General features: G+C 37.7%; 1 protein-coding gene and 1 long non-coding RNA gene across 2 annotated transcripts in view; both read right to left on the bottom strand.

Moving 5' to 3' along the window:
* The window catches only part of LOC113141243 (uncharacterized), a 41,361-nt gene extending 35,818 nt beyond the window's left edge, over positions 1–5,543 (bottom strand). Inside the window, exon 1 of the long non-coding RNA XR_003296725.1 lies at positions 5,342–5,543. This is a non-coding gene — a long non-coding RNA (uncharacterized LOC113141243). The remainder of the gene's footprint in view (positions 1–5,341) is intronic.
* Positions 5,544–7,199: 1,656 nt separating this feature from the next.
* On the bottom strand, positions 7,200–14,481 carry galr2b (galanin receptor 2b). The gene is made up of 3 exons (XM_026325525.1): positions 14,360–14,481; positions 10,995–11,377; positions 7,200–8,259 (listed from the first exon to the last, which is right to left on the bottom strand). The coding sequence occupies exons 2-3, from the start codon at positions 11,366–11,368 to the stop codon at positions 7,497–7,499; spliced, it is 1,137 nt and encodes a 378-aa protein (XP_026181310.1). The 5' UTR covers positions 11,369–11,377; positions 14,360–14,481; the 3' UTR covers positions 7,200–7,496.
* Positions 14,482–14,804: the final 323 nt, after the last annotated feature.

The raw sequence follows: 14,804 nt of genomic DNA, 5'->3' as shown, positions 1-14,804 counted from the left end.
GGGCAGAGGTTTTTAACCTCAATCCATAAAAATAAAAAAAAATTTAAAAAAAAGATTGAAAATACAAAAGAAGCATAGGCCATTTGGTCATGGAACAGTTTGCCATGGATATCCATACAGTCAGTCTGCACATGCTGGATTCTTGTTATACTGCATGAATGTTATGTTGTCTGATATACAATTACAAAAATCAATCATATGAATTCTTCCTACATAATCATCAAACTGCACATACCATAAGCATGCAACAGCAAAAATACTGAACCAAGATGAATTTTGTTCTAGATTACCGTGTACTAAAAAAGGCAACACTTTAGCCAAAAATTATGCATATTTTTTAAAAATTAATCTCTCTCAAAAATCACCCTTTGAGCTTTGAAGAAAACACAAAATTTTCCTTCATACTGTATATACAATGCACTAGAGTCATTTTTAAGTACTTTAATCACAGTTGCATCGTCAGCTGTTCCTGTAGAGACATGATTGCTTTCTCACGTTGCCTTTAAGAGCTTAGATTATTATTTTCCATGTCTTAGGGCTCCTGTAGGTAGACTCTCTCCCATCTCAACTCTCATTAGCCTTGTCAGTGTCAGGGATATTTAATTAATTTGACAACTACTTCTTCAAAAAGAGAATTAACACTATAGCCCCATTTTGTAGATATGCATTTAGTCACTGAAGTGTCAAGATGTGTGTCTCAGTAAAAACAATTTTTTTCCCCAGCAGCAGCATATGTAAATAATTGATGGCTGGGAAGTCCAATATATCAATTATAAAATTCTAATTTGATCCTTAAATAACTTACAATAACCTCTTTTGTTTTATATGTTTCAATTGTCTTGTAATTGGCAGTTTACAAAACAATAAAACAAATGTTTGTGTTCAGTGGAAATCCTGCAAAGCCAGAAAACCAACAGCAACCCCTACCTGAGACTGATTTTTGTCAGACTGGAGGGTTTTTTTTTTTCCCCTTACAGAAATGACAACCAGAAACACACAAAAACAGAGACACACAGTCGGTCTCTTTAGCATATTTATAGACATACAGTATTACACCGACTTTACATTATGCTGCAGCTATATTGACGTAATTAGTGGTGCTAAAAATGTGTTATGTGAAATTTGACTATCCACGCCAGCAGATATTGCTCAGTAAACTACAAAATGAATGACTGAGTTTTATTACAGATCATAAAATTAATTTTTGATTCCTGAATTTCCCTTTAAGGATGAATAAAGTTTATCTCATTTTATTTCAAAATACTTACTTGCGATTGGAATTGGATTTTTGTTTTCTGTCAGATGTGTTTAGTTGATGTATTAGTGTCCACAGTCTTATTGTACTGTCTGTTGTTTTATTGGACTATTCAATACAGTCCGGACTGTCCCAAAACATCATGTTCTTTCTTAAATTAATAAATTGATACTTGATCTTCATGCAGCTTTTTCTAGTGAATCACTTGTTTATCATCATGGCCTTTTCTCTGGTTTTCCAGTAAGAAAAGTAAGGAAGCTACTGTGCATCTTTTTAATTATAGTACACATCATAATTTTCTTGGTCCACCTAAAACCGCTGATGTACACTTATCACATATGTACATGCACAGGTTATCCAGTGCAATCAAAGCCTGTACTGCAAGTCGAACGGTTATTGCCCTTTTGTTTGTCCAACATCACAGGTAATTGGTTTGTTTCTACTTAGTTTCCCTATGTTGTGCAGACAGAAAGTCAATTTAAAAGTGAGCAACTTAGTTGAACATCATTACATAATGTCAATGTGCTACTCTTAGAACATCAAGAGCTTAATTTATTCATTAGAGTCTTCTTTAAAGTGCAGCCTGCCCTGCAATGCCTGTCTCTTCTCTAATCTCCATGAGCCGCAAGAATCTCCTGGGGATCTGCTCTGTTGTGCCACATATGCTCATTAATACTATTTCTAACCCTAGCAGCAGAAAACCCATAAAGAGTGTTGGGAAAGTATGCAATTGAAAGACACAGCAACAATGAAGGCTATGAACCAACAGCTTGAATGATGGCTGGCAGCTGTAAGTCAAGACTAGTAGGGAAATTTAAAAACCTGGAGATACCAACATGGCATCCTGCCTAATATTCTCTGGGCCCTGCTGGTATATGAATTGTGTCCACTGTGGAGAGTTTTGAGAATAGGATTAGCTTGCATCTTCAAAGTTGGTTGGGGCATCAACAAAGCCTGAGCAGTATAGCCCTCCACAGCAGCTCAAACAAGCCAACTCTCCGTTTTAACAGCCTAGGTGAGGAGTGAAGCAAGTGAGGTGCTGCAATATAAAGAAGATAAAGACCCTAAAGTCATCCCAGCCTGGTACCAAGGTGAGAACCAAAGTGGAGGGCACAGAAGGCAGTTGACCAAGCAAAATCCCAGCAGCAACACAAAATATTGTTGGGATTCATGGCGAGTGGCTAGGCAGGATTAGGCAGTATTCCAAATACCTACATCAAAAGCCCAGGGCAAACAAGACAGAACTTAATCCAAAAAAAAGTAAAAGTTGGGGTTGAGGAGCTGAGAATAAGACAGACAGCAGGTGTGTGACAACAGAAAGCATGGACCAGGTGGGAACAAGGGATATGTCTGAGCTGTGTCAAAACCCTACTGCATCATGTTCCTCATCCAGTCAGTGTACAACGGTTTACAAATTTTAGGCAGTACTAGTAGGAACATGACCATTTGTACATGGATACAAGTTAATTGAAATTACAAAGAAAAAACCTGCTTCTAATGCAATGCAACTGTCGTGCCAAAGTAGTTATCCCCGACAAGAATTGTATCCCCTGCGCGCATTCATTCAGAGTGAAGGTGGACCTGGGTTGTTAGGCTTGAATTTTAGCTAAGCTAACGAAAAAACAGTAACACTTGGATTCTTTAGTCATCGTATTGAATATAGTTCTTTTTCTGCACGATGTTTTCTAATGTGTCTTTTAATTTGTTTATCTTTCTGTCGAAAGTTATTCTAGCCATTGTCAGCGTTATGTCAGGCTGTAGCCTATTTTACGTGTTTGTCGAACTTCTCCAATGCACTGAGATTGTGAGGTCACTGTTTGGAAGCTACATTCAAACACGATATGATCTGATCTTTCTTTCAATACAATATACTGAATCAAATAGCCTGCACATTAAACAGCTACAATAAAATCGAGTTCGACAGGAAGTGTAAACAAGCCTACAATAAACACATCACATTGTCAACAACAATTGTTTGTATAACCGACTTTTAATTGCAAAATAAATTGAGGTCTAGTTTTGGATACTGTTATGAATTACTCTGAATGATCACAGCGATCATGTTATTGCATAATATGACGTTACAGGGGGATACAAATGATTTCAGATGCAGTTTCCCACCTGAAATAAATTGTATCCCCCCTTCCATGATGTCAAATGATACTCAAACATCCTGAATGTTATTCTTTACACATTTCTGATCATGCTACATAATACTGGAGACTTTGGACAACTTTCCTTCACTATGGCTGAAGTTACAGGGGGATACAAATTATTTCAGATGCAAATAATCCACCCGAAATTTGAGGATTATGGAGGCCACTGTGCTCTTAGGAACCTTAAGTGCTGCAGAAATTATTTTGTAACCTCGGCCAGATCTGTGCTTTGCCACAATTCTGTCTCTGAGCTCCTTGGGCAGTTCCTTCAACCTCATGATTCTCATTTGCTCTGGCATGCACTGTGAGCTGTAAGGTCTTATATAGACAGGTGTGTGCCTTTCCTAATCAAGTCCAATCAGTTTAATTAAACACAGCAGGACTCCAATGAAGGAGCAGAACCATCTCAAGGAGGATCAGAAGAAATGGACAGCATGTGAGTTAAATATGAGTGTCACTGCAAAGGGTCTGAATACTTATGACCATGTGATATTTCAGTTTTTCTTTTTTAATAAATTTGCAAAAATTTCTACATTTGTTTTTTTCTGTCAAGATGGGGTGCTGAGTGTACATTAATGAGAAATAAAAAACTTTTTTAATTTTGGCAAATGGCTGCAATGACACAAAGAGTGAAAAATTTAAAGGGGTCTGAATACTTTCCGTACCCACTGTATTTCAGGTGGGAAACTGCATCTGAAATAATTTGTATCCCCCTGTAACTTTAGCCATAGTGAAGGAAAGTTGTCCAAAGTCTCCAGTATTATGTAGCATGATCAGAAATGTGTAAAGAATAACATTCAGGATGTTTAGAGTATCATTTGACATCATGGAGGGGGGGGATACAATTTATTTCAGGTGGGAAACTGCATCTGAAATAATTTGTATCCCCCTGTAACTTTAGCCATAGTGAAGGAAAGTTGTCCAAAGTCTCCAGTATTATGAAGCATGATCAGAAATGTGTAAAGAATAACATTCAGGATGTTTGAGTATCATTTGACATCATGGAAGGGGGGATACAATTTATTTCAGGTGGGAAACTGCATCTGAAATCATTTGTATCCCCCTGTAACGTCATATTATGCAATAACATGATCGCTGTGGTCATTCAGAGTAATTCATAACAGTATCCAAAACTAGACCTCAATTTATTTTGCAATTAAAAGTCGGTTATACAAACAATTGTTGTTGACAATGTGATGTGTTTATTGTAAGCTTGTTTACACTTCCTGTCGAACTCGATTTTATTGTAGCTGTTTAATGTGCAGGCTATTTGATTCAGTATATTGTATTGAAAGAAAGATCAGATCATATCGTGTTTGAATGTAGCTTCCAAACAGTGACCTCACAATCTCAGTGCATTGGAGAAGTTCGACAAACACGTAAAATAGGCTACAGCCTGACATAACGCTGACAATGGCTAGAATAACTTTCGACAGAAAGATAAACAAATTAAAAGACACATTAGAAAACATCGTGCAGAAAAAGAACTATATTCAATACAATGACTAAAGAATCCAAGTGTTACTGTTTTTTCGTTAGCTTAGCTAAAATTCAAGCCTAACAACCCAGGTCCACCTTCACTCTGAATGAATGCGCGCTCCCGCGGCAGGGGATACAATTCTTGTCGGGGATAACTACTTTGGCACGACACAACAAACATCTGGTTTTACATACATATAGTTAGATTCTTTGTTGTGAAAGTCAGCATAATAGGTGATAAATTAGTCAGGATTCTGTTAAATAATAAATAATAATGAATCAATTGGTATTACAAAAATTAACTCAAAAATCCAGTCCAGGTTTTACCAAGCTTTCAGTCAAAAACAAAACAAATCACGAAATCAAATTCGACACAGTGTGTATGAATCATGGCCTTAGTTACTGGCATTGAGCAGTATATTACCAACACTTGACGTCATATTGTACTCACAGTGGCTGCACTCTGTCGGTGTCCAAATCCGACGGACACAGAGAAAATCACTCCACTCAGGAATAGCGACACACCTGGTCCTTCCTCCATTAAGGTCCTTAACAGAGTCAACTCCCGTACGAAGACACGGACTTAATAAGGTGGTAAACAAATACGGTGACCGGTGTTCTCCGTCGCTGTCACCCTTCCCTCTGAACACTCGGCTACTCTCAGCCATCTTAGTAACATCTTCCTTGGCTGGATTCACACTGCGCGGGCAAAATCTAGGCGTTGATTGGATGGCTGGTGGCACGCGAGTGATGACGTATTCATGGTAATAGTCGTTACTTGGTAACAAGATTCAATGGGGACGATAGATAGATAGATAGATAGATAGATAGACATAGATTTTGTGTGTTGTTTTGTTAGTTTATTTCATAAAATTTACATTAATGCACAATGTGAACTAAATAAAACCACTAAAATCATACAGCAGCAAATGTTTTATTTGGTCATTGAAGTGTGCACTACATTGTGTTTTGAAACATTCTGCTAAATATTTCTTTAAATATATATATTCTTAAAATATACAGGATGTTATGTTTGAAAACTCACAGAGAGACACTTATATGTACTGTAGATGCACAGGGCATAATTATAGTTAGACCCACTGGAGGAAAATTGTTCAGAATTGTTCAGTGCAAAGAACTAGTTAACTGGAAATTTGTTTCTCCAGATGAAAACTACACCTTACATCATCTGAACAGAACACAAGTAAGAGTCAAGAATATTGTTCTTTTTACAGCTTTGAGGTAGGACACAAGCTCACAGCCAAACACACACGAGAGAGAGAGAGAGAATGAGAATCTGCTTTGATTTGGAGAGAGAAGCTATAAAAGACATATTGATGATGAAATTTATTTCACAAAAAAAAACACAGAAAATACGCACTTTTAAAAATACACAACTCTGCTTAAGTGCACTCATTAATAAACATATCCATTTAAATATTTTACACCAAAGAGAAACATGCCATGAATACAATCATCTTCAAAGTACAAGTAAAACAAGAAAATATGTTCAGTTGTTTAGTAGAGTCCAAAAGGACTGGAGTCTTCTACCAAGCAGCGGTTGTTTTTAATATTTTTCAAGAACAAATGTCTCTTTTTATTAAACATATACCTAGTGATGTTTGATTGTTGAATTTGCTACACCAGAATGCATTAAGTCCAAACTGTGCCATTTTAAATACTGCCATGGATTAGAAATATAACTAAATAGCATATTTGCAAAAAGTTTCTGTGTATTAAGTTGTAACATGTATAATTCAAAATATACCAATAACATCTTGACAAGACAGAGCAGCATCTGCATGCAAGATACAAGCCAGACCTAAGAACATCCTGCTGCAAAACATACAACCGTGTTAATAAATGGGCAGATTTAAAACAAGTCACAAAGGTTTATTCAGACTTTTAGGATCACAGCTGCAGTTGAGCTAATGCGAGAAAAAGGCCACAGAACAGATTGAAGCACCAGAGCAGTAAACATACAGTTGTGGTATGCGGATGAGACTGGCACAGAATGAACTTTACATCTGCAAAGAAGTACCACTTTGCAGAGGAATGCTATTCTCTCGAACTTATGTACATGAGCTCAATTATGACCCTAAACCTGCATTTAAAGTCAAATAAACTGCTAATGGTGCTGACGTACATGGATTTACCTCACAGTCGCCAAACCCTGAACATTTCTGGAACCATCGAAAAGGGAAGAGGTGAAACATACTGTGATGTTATTTGACATATTCTGTGCTGCTCTTAAAAAAATGAAGAATAACATGGATTCTGAAATGCTAATGAAAAAATTCAACAAATAAATACCAAAGTGCAAGCCACGGTTAAGGCAAAAGGTGAAAATAGGCCATACTGAAAAAACTTTATTTCTGATCTGTTAATGGAACATTAGGGGAAGTGATACTGGGCCAAAAACTGTGACGATTCTATTTTTATCTCTGTGAACATGTTTGTGCATTAATCCTTATATCCCCACTCAGTAGACCAAAAATTGTGAATATAATGATGAGAAGTTTACACCATTTTAAAGATATTAGCTCTAATGTCTAATTGTAATAAGGCAATCTGTTCTAGGCCTGTCAGCAAAGCTGAATCACTTGTCAAGTCTGCCGGTGAAAAGGCAAATTCAGAGTCACTGTGGCTTCTCTTGGCTCTGCGATCGGCCTGTTAATCATTTCACATTCATTCTGTCGTATGTTCTCCTCATTCATCTGCGACACCTCTGTGGAGCCTGCTTCAAATCCAGGCACAGTGTTTGCTACATGAACCACATGAACCTTATTCCTCCCGTTTTTACTAAGGATGCAGCTGAACACTTTCTTGAAGCCTTTGCGAAAGTGCTTGGACACCAGAGCATATACAATGGGGTTAACACATGAGTTGGCGTAGGCCATACAGTGAGACAGAAGCCTGAAGGCGTATGTGGTCTGATTAAAAGGGAAGTCACCATACAGATAGCACAAGATCACCACATGGTACGGCAGCCAGCATATGCAGAAAAGCACGGTGACAATGATGATCATTTTGGTGACTTTGCGTTTGGCCCTCTTGGATTCTGACATGCCGTCCAGAGGGTCGACGGCTGTCCACAGGTACTTGATGGTTCGAGTGTATGACATGCTGACAATCAGCACAGGGATGACGTAGCCAAACAGGAAGGTGCATGTGTCCAGCACCTTACGGTTCTCCTCCTCCCAGCCAGGGATACACACAGTGCTGTTGGCAAAATCAATCAGGTCATAGTAGCTGAGATATGGACCGGCAAAGACCAGAGAAAGACCCCAGATGATCACCATGGCAACCACTGCATTACAAGGGGTTCGTAGCTCTCTTGAGCGCAATGGGTAACGAATAGCCAGGTACCTATAAGAAGAAAATAATAACAGTGACGTGATCTAAACCACATGAGTATATTAGTAGACATAATGAGTCAGTGTTGCGCCTTATGCTAACTATACGCTAAAAGAGTGTAATTATTCATCCGAATGCATCATTATAGTATTATTAAAGCTTAATATGAAGTTTAAATTAAAATCAATATATATACATAACATTGTAAACATTATAACAAAAGTAAAACAACTCAGTAATCCATTAGCCAGTGATTACTTTTGTTTAGTCTGGGCTCATACTGAAAGCAGGAGTCTAAAAATAAAAGCATGTCATCTTTATTAGTTATGTTTAATGTTTTTGTTTTGCATTATCTTAAAGTTAAATACAGAGAGCATTGCATGAGTGAAAAGCACATGACAACTCATTTTGGTAATGTCACTGATGGTTTGTTTACATAAAGGAAATCCACCAAGAATACTGCCACCTCCGCACGCTCACGGTTACGAGCATCACAGTTCACACAAAAGGGTCTGTGTTGGATGGTAATTATTCACACTATGGCTGCTTATGAGTTTTACAGAATAAAAACACCTCAGGGAAATATGTCAAACTGGATGCAATATCCACAGAGAGGGTTTTTATGGTTGTTTCAATAGGATCTGATCCTGCATGCATCGCTTGATAAAACCATGACAATAGCAGAGAACTTGACTTGTGTCTTCTGCTTTGCTTTTGATGTTGCTGAGGAGTAAAGCAATAAAGGCACAATTCCCACAGTGCTCAGCGCGCTGTAATGAAAAGGAGCTGGGTGTTTTCATGGCACCAATTTCTTTCATTAATTCTACAACAGACTGTTCCTGCCTCATTATCACTTAGTTTGTCTTTGAACATACCTATATTTGTGAGGTTCAAGATGCTGCTTCATCAACTTATGTTCTCTCAGGGACAGGGATATTGAAGGGCTTGCAGCCTCTTCTGCCTGAGGCAGGAACACTGAGTAAAGCTGCAAATCAATGTCATCCCTGTCCACATTTTCAGGACACTTAGCCAGCTCTCAAAACAAAAAACAAAACAAAACAAAAAAAACATCAACCTACTTGACACACATAGAAGCTCAGCAGCTATTGCAACTGCCAATCCTTGGCTAAAATTTTTAGGTTTATAAGAAACCATTAGCTAATCCACTGTCAACATCTGACAAGATGGTCTCTTTTTGTGCTTTTCCTTGGATTCGAAATGATGTTTTGTAGGATCATAAAGCAATTACTGCTGTATCAAAGCAGACCGGGAAACAATGTTGAGTATAATACTAAATTACATCATTCCATGTTAGATTGAATCTAATCTTCTTTCACTTCATATCATATTGATTCAGTACTGATGCTGTTTCAATATTTTCTTCTCAAATGTCTGCAGAGATCATACAACAATGATTTTGGATTTTTGCCTGTTACACACATTATGTATAACTGCAGCCTCATGTACATTTAAACCAAGAGGTTACAAAATCACTATATATTTTCTAGACATTGAAGACTACGTGTAAAACTGCAGCATGTATAATTTTTCCTCATGCCTTAGTTACATAATGTCTGCACACCAGAGCTCAAATATTTGCTGCAACACAATTAACTCCCCTGATTAGAAGCAATGATGGCTATTTCTCACATACTGTATAACCGCAGAATCTGCCTACAGCTAGTAGTGTCCATCAGAGGAATGTGTGTTTGGTGTTTACTCAGGCTGAGCTATGATTTAATTACTGCTGTGGGTTCATGGTATAAAGTGTAACTGTAAGTTGCTTCTTTTTCTTCTTGACTTGTTGCGTATAAAACAGCAGAAATGTATTAACCTCCCAATTCAGATGTTCCTGTTCTTTTCCAGAGTCAGAAGTAAATGTCTGGCTGGTGAGCTGAAAAATTAAAAAAAAAAAAAAATCTATTGAATTCTCTAAAGTGTAAACACAGCCAATATGAGCAGAGAGTGTCTGCTGCAGAGGGCTGCTGCACACTAACTCTGTCCATATTGACTGAGCTGATAACATTGCCCACAACTATAATGAGGGCTTAGTGCTTACTCTACGAACGATATAATTTTCAACCAGGGATAATGCATGACTCTCTCATAAGATATTCAATTACTGATTCAACTTCTTGACAAGGTCTTAGGGGCATATGACTAATTCCATTAATGTGTACCTCTGGGCTCTTGCTGTTCTCAGAGTTGTTTTTTATCTTCAGACAAGAAAAATATCTTTTTGATGAATTAAATGCACCTTACTATAAAACTATGTGATAAAAAATAAAATAAAATAAATCATATTATGAACAGACAACAGAATGAACAGACTAATAAAGGTTTCCTTATTTCCTTAATGAGATTTTGAGAACTGATGGTTTTTTTTTTGTTTGTTTTGTCTTACAACTAGAGAATACTTGCAATGACTGTTGTTCATTAAATGACACAAAGCATATACTTCAGTAATATTTAAGTAATGCACAACTCATGATTCATCACAAAATTAAATGAACATTAATACGCTCTAAACAACTTTTTGCAACAAGAAGTAAAAAGGTTTATGGGAAATGTAATGTTAATTTTAAAAAGCAGTGCTAAAAATTCTTGATTGTAAAACTATATATAGATGTTTCAAATGTCATTTATGAACCCAGTATGTCTGTGGAAATGATAATATATACTATGCTCTGCTGTATGTGGACGATGACATATTTTCTCGTGGAATAAACACATAATGATTACCATACCTGTCAACAGAGACGGCAGCGAGCGTGAAGCTGCTGGCGTACATGGTGAGGTTGATGAAGAAATGCACCACTTTGCACATGAAGGAGCCAAATACCCATCCCTCCAGAGAGTAGATGGTGGCTTGGAAAGGAACGCAGAAGATGATGAAGAAGAAATCAGCGACACTCAGGTTGAGTATGAACAGGTTGGTGGTGTTGTATCCAACCTGTCCGCTCCGAAGCAGCACGGCGAGCACCAGGCTGTTGCCAATGGTGCCCAGCAGGAAGATGAGTGAGAAGACCACTGAAACAATCACACTGGTGGGGTTCACCTGGTAGCTCTCAGATACATTTGTATGGCCTCCTGGTCTGCTGAAATCCTCAAAGTCAGACATTTTGCAAATCTGAAATTCAAGAAGCAAGAAGATACATGTGTCAAGAGAATTATAATCATCATCCATCGAGTTTTTGACAGTTTTACCATGTCTTCTGGCTGGAAATCTTGAATCACATCAAGTGAGAATACCCAAGTTCTCTTAAAGACGGGGCTTATGCACCGTTGGTTAGTATTGACACGAAGACAAAGGAGCTCACTCAGGGGGTTTAATGATGAGTTTTTCAAATTATAGCTAAAGAGGTTGACAGATCTGCATGCACCACAAGATTTCTTCATCCAATTAAATCCCAGTCGAGTTAATTGGAGTCATGTCACACATATTAACAAGACAACAATAAAAGCGTTTTTTTAATTGGCCAATGAGGTTTTGTCAGATGTGTACAGGGGATATTAATGTGTTTCATTTACAAAGCATTGGCACTGTCAAATGTCAAAATAAATGGAAATGTTATTAGATCAATTTAGATTATTATGCTAAATTTGCATTTTTTTTATTACAGAGCTTTTGTTCTGTTTTTCAGTTATAGTTAAACAGAGAAAAGAGAATCACAATTAAACGAATCCTTTGTTGCTAGTTGCCAGTTTTTTTTAATGTAATACACTGTGGCAAGTGGTCGGCTGAATATGACAGAGAAGGTTTTTTAGGTAAGTGGACTGAGCCACTTACAGCAGAAACCATTTCCGCCCCACTCATCTCTAATCCATGAAACTGTGCCAAAAAAATCCAGAGCTGCTTGAGTGCAGTTACCTTGGTATATTCACTGAGTGAAAATGAAAAGAGCAGAAGTCCAAATCTACTGGGGGATTTTTGCTCTCAGTCAAGAACATGTTACAATTTCCACTGACGTCAGCCTACACTGCATATATATTTTATATCTAGTTATCATAATGCTGGATGGCAAGTGGTGCAAAATTGGCGCTTGAGAGCAAAGAGCCGCTCATGATGACGAAATTAATGAGGAGACACATGAGGGAGTATGACGTCTCCAAACATTTAATCAAATCCCATCTGTACAGTGAGGTGTTCACTGTTCACTGTAAAAATTTATAACTCTATTTAATGAACAGCTAGATCTTTTCCTTGCTAGGAGCTGATGCAGGTACCAGTGTGTTGTTTGTCAAGAAATGGTTGACATCTACTGAACTGCGGTATATTAGGATTCAAGTTAATCGAATTTCTAAGGAACTGTTCAATTGGATTGGACTGGAAGTTAATTACCATAAGTACGGCCCTAGCTATATCCTTCAAAATAATGTTCCTGTATTCAACCAGTATTTTAGGTCAAAAGTAGGCTCCTTCACATCTGACATATTGAGGTAATGGTATGATAACAGCCATCCAGAAGCTATGAAGCACCAAACTTAATGATAGGCAACTGGAAGCAGATGCAGTGTAATAATGCTAGTTTAAGAGTAGTTTAATCAGCTCTTCATGCTAATTTCTGAAAAAACAAAAACAAAAACAATGAGGAAGTTCTATTTTTTCTTCTGTGTAGATTTCAAAGCAACACTTCACTGATCATAAGAACATGGCACTGACTCTCCTGTATCAAAAGAAATCCATATTATATCACCTTGAAACAGTGAAATGACACTGTCATGGTAGCCTTCTTTTTGTGTAAACAAAATCCAACCTAAGGAGAAAAGTTGCCATTTAAAAAGGTTTTTCATTATCATTATTATTAGCTTACATGTCTTGTACTTCATAATGTTATGCAATGTCAACCTCAGGCAACAAGCATCACAGTTTTTTTTTTACTTCTCAAGACATAGAAGCAAAAAAAGCTTTTTCATGGTTTGATCTGAATTGAACTGAAGCAGCATGAATGAAGGTTGTTAATTATCCAACAGACAAACAATAATTATCCAAAATTGCATTTTGCATGATTATTTAATGCCTCAAATCTATGTAGGTATAAAAATCACATAAAAATGCTGTAAATATAGACGATAAATACTGGTCTCACAACTCAACAATTACCTGTTTATAAATTAATTATTAGACATTATTAAAGTTTGAAAATCCTTTCAGTATAAACTCTGCTGCCACTCTATCTGCATAATCAGGATCGTGACTGAGAGCAAAATTAAGTGGACATACTGATCGCACCCAGGGGCAATTAACCAGCACTCTAAAATGAAGATAGTAAAAGCTGCTAGGTATCACCAATAACCCTGTAAAGAGGCAGGGTTACAATATCAGCTGGCTGTTGCTGTAGAGGATTTTGATCACAGCTTTATGTCCATGCCTGACTTCTCCTCTCCTCTCCTCTATCCTCTTTCATAGTGTGGTTGAGTCCCTTTTCTTCCCACTAAGTAGGACAATCTGGACTGATTTTAAATATCTGACTGCAGTGGGATATCAGAGCTGAGAATCTAGCTGACACAGAATACATGCACAAATCTTAGGGGTAACCAGAGAAAAGAGGAGTAGATATCAAGGAGATTTATGAGCTGGTAATAGAGCATGTATAACCTGATGGGTTGTGGAATTTATAGACTTTAGCTGAGCTCAGTGTTATGGATGTGAGGGTATAATTAGAAATTCTGCTAATGAAACAACAAGTAATGAAAACAGCAGAGCTGGAGAGAAGGTAGAGGGGGATGAGGCTATAGCTCACAGTCTGTGGGAAAACATTTTCATTCTGACAACAGAAGCTTCAGCACTGAAAATGATGATCAGGCAATGAGAAGGAATCATGCTTCCCTTTTTTTTTTTTTTAATCTATATCAATAAGCAACGGAGCATGAATAATTTACATGATATCAAATCTTTATCTGGCTCATGTGGGGAGAAGATTAACAACTAAACTTTAGGTGTCAGCCAAGCAGCAATAACATATATACATCCTGTAATCAAATGGTTTAAAAAGACTATGCTAATTTTGAATAATCTGTTAATCTTCTCGAGATCCTTTCAAATATTTATGTTCTGCACAAGCAGCAGAAGCAGCATGCAGATCAGGCAGATGCAGTGTGATGAACCTACCAGGCTAATGATGGTTGGCCAGTATCCAAAGCTTCAGCACTGCTCCGATTAGGAAAAGCACTCCCAGCAGACCTGCTCTGTTGAAATGCTTACACTCTTCACACTAAAGCCTCTGTTCTTCCAGTGCACATCGCTATCTGTCTGTGTTGTTGGTATCTTACGCTTTCTCCTCCTCTGCCCCCACCCCCTCCTCCCAGTCAGGACTCCTCCTCCACATTCACATTAATGTTCACATTTCACTGCAGAAAAAGATTGCAGAGCAAAGGTATGGAGGGACGATGCAGCGACCGGCAGCCTGTTCACAAAAAATCAGGAGCTTTGCTGCTGAACGATAACAACATTGTTGGTCCCTAAGAGTCTTGCACCTGCACCCAAATCAGACTTTGCCTTTGCATTTCACTTTCAATTGCTGTTGTGTAATGGGTGAAACTATTGTGTGCAAGGA

This window comes from Mastacembelus armatus, chromosome 8, assembly GCF_900324485.2.
Source record: "Mastacembelus armatus chromosome 8, fMasArm1.2, whole genome shotgun sequence".
In the NCBI taxonomy this organism is placed as follows: domain Eukaryota; kingdom Metazoa; phylum Chordata; class Actinopteri; order Synbranchiformes; family Mastacembelidae; genus Mastacembelus; species Mastacembelus armatus.
Note: the sequence above shows the minus strand (reverse complement) of the source record. Positions and strands in the feature narration are given on the sequence as shown.

What these genes read in the sequence shown, in the direction of transcription:
- galr2b (XM_026325525.1), bottom strand. Translation starts at nt 11,368, where the DNA reads ATGTCTGACTTTGAGGATTTCAGCAGACCAGGAGGCCATACAAATGTA. An exon ending in GCTGCCGTCTCTGTTGACAG is followed by an intron (nt 8,260 to 10,994) that starts GTATGGTAATCA and finishes TTCTTCTTATAG; the next exon opens with GTACCTGGCTATTCGTTACC.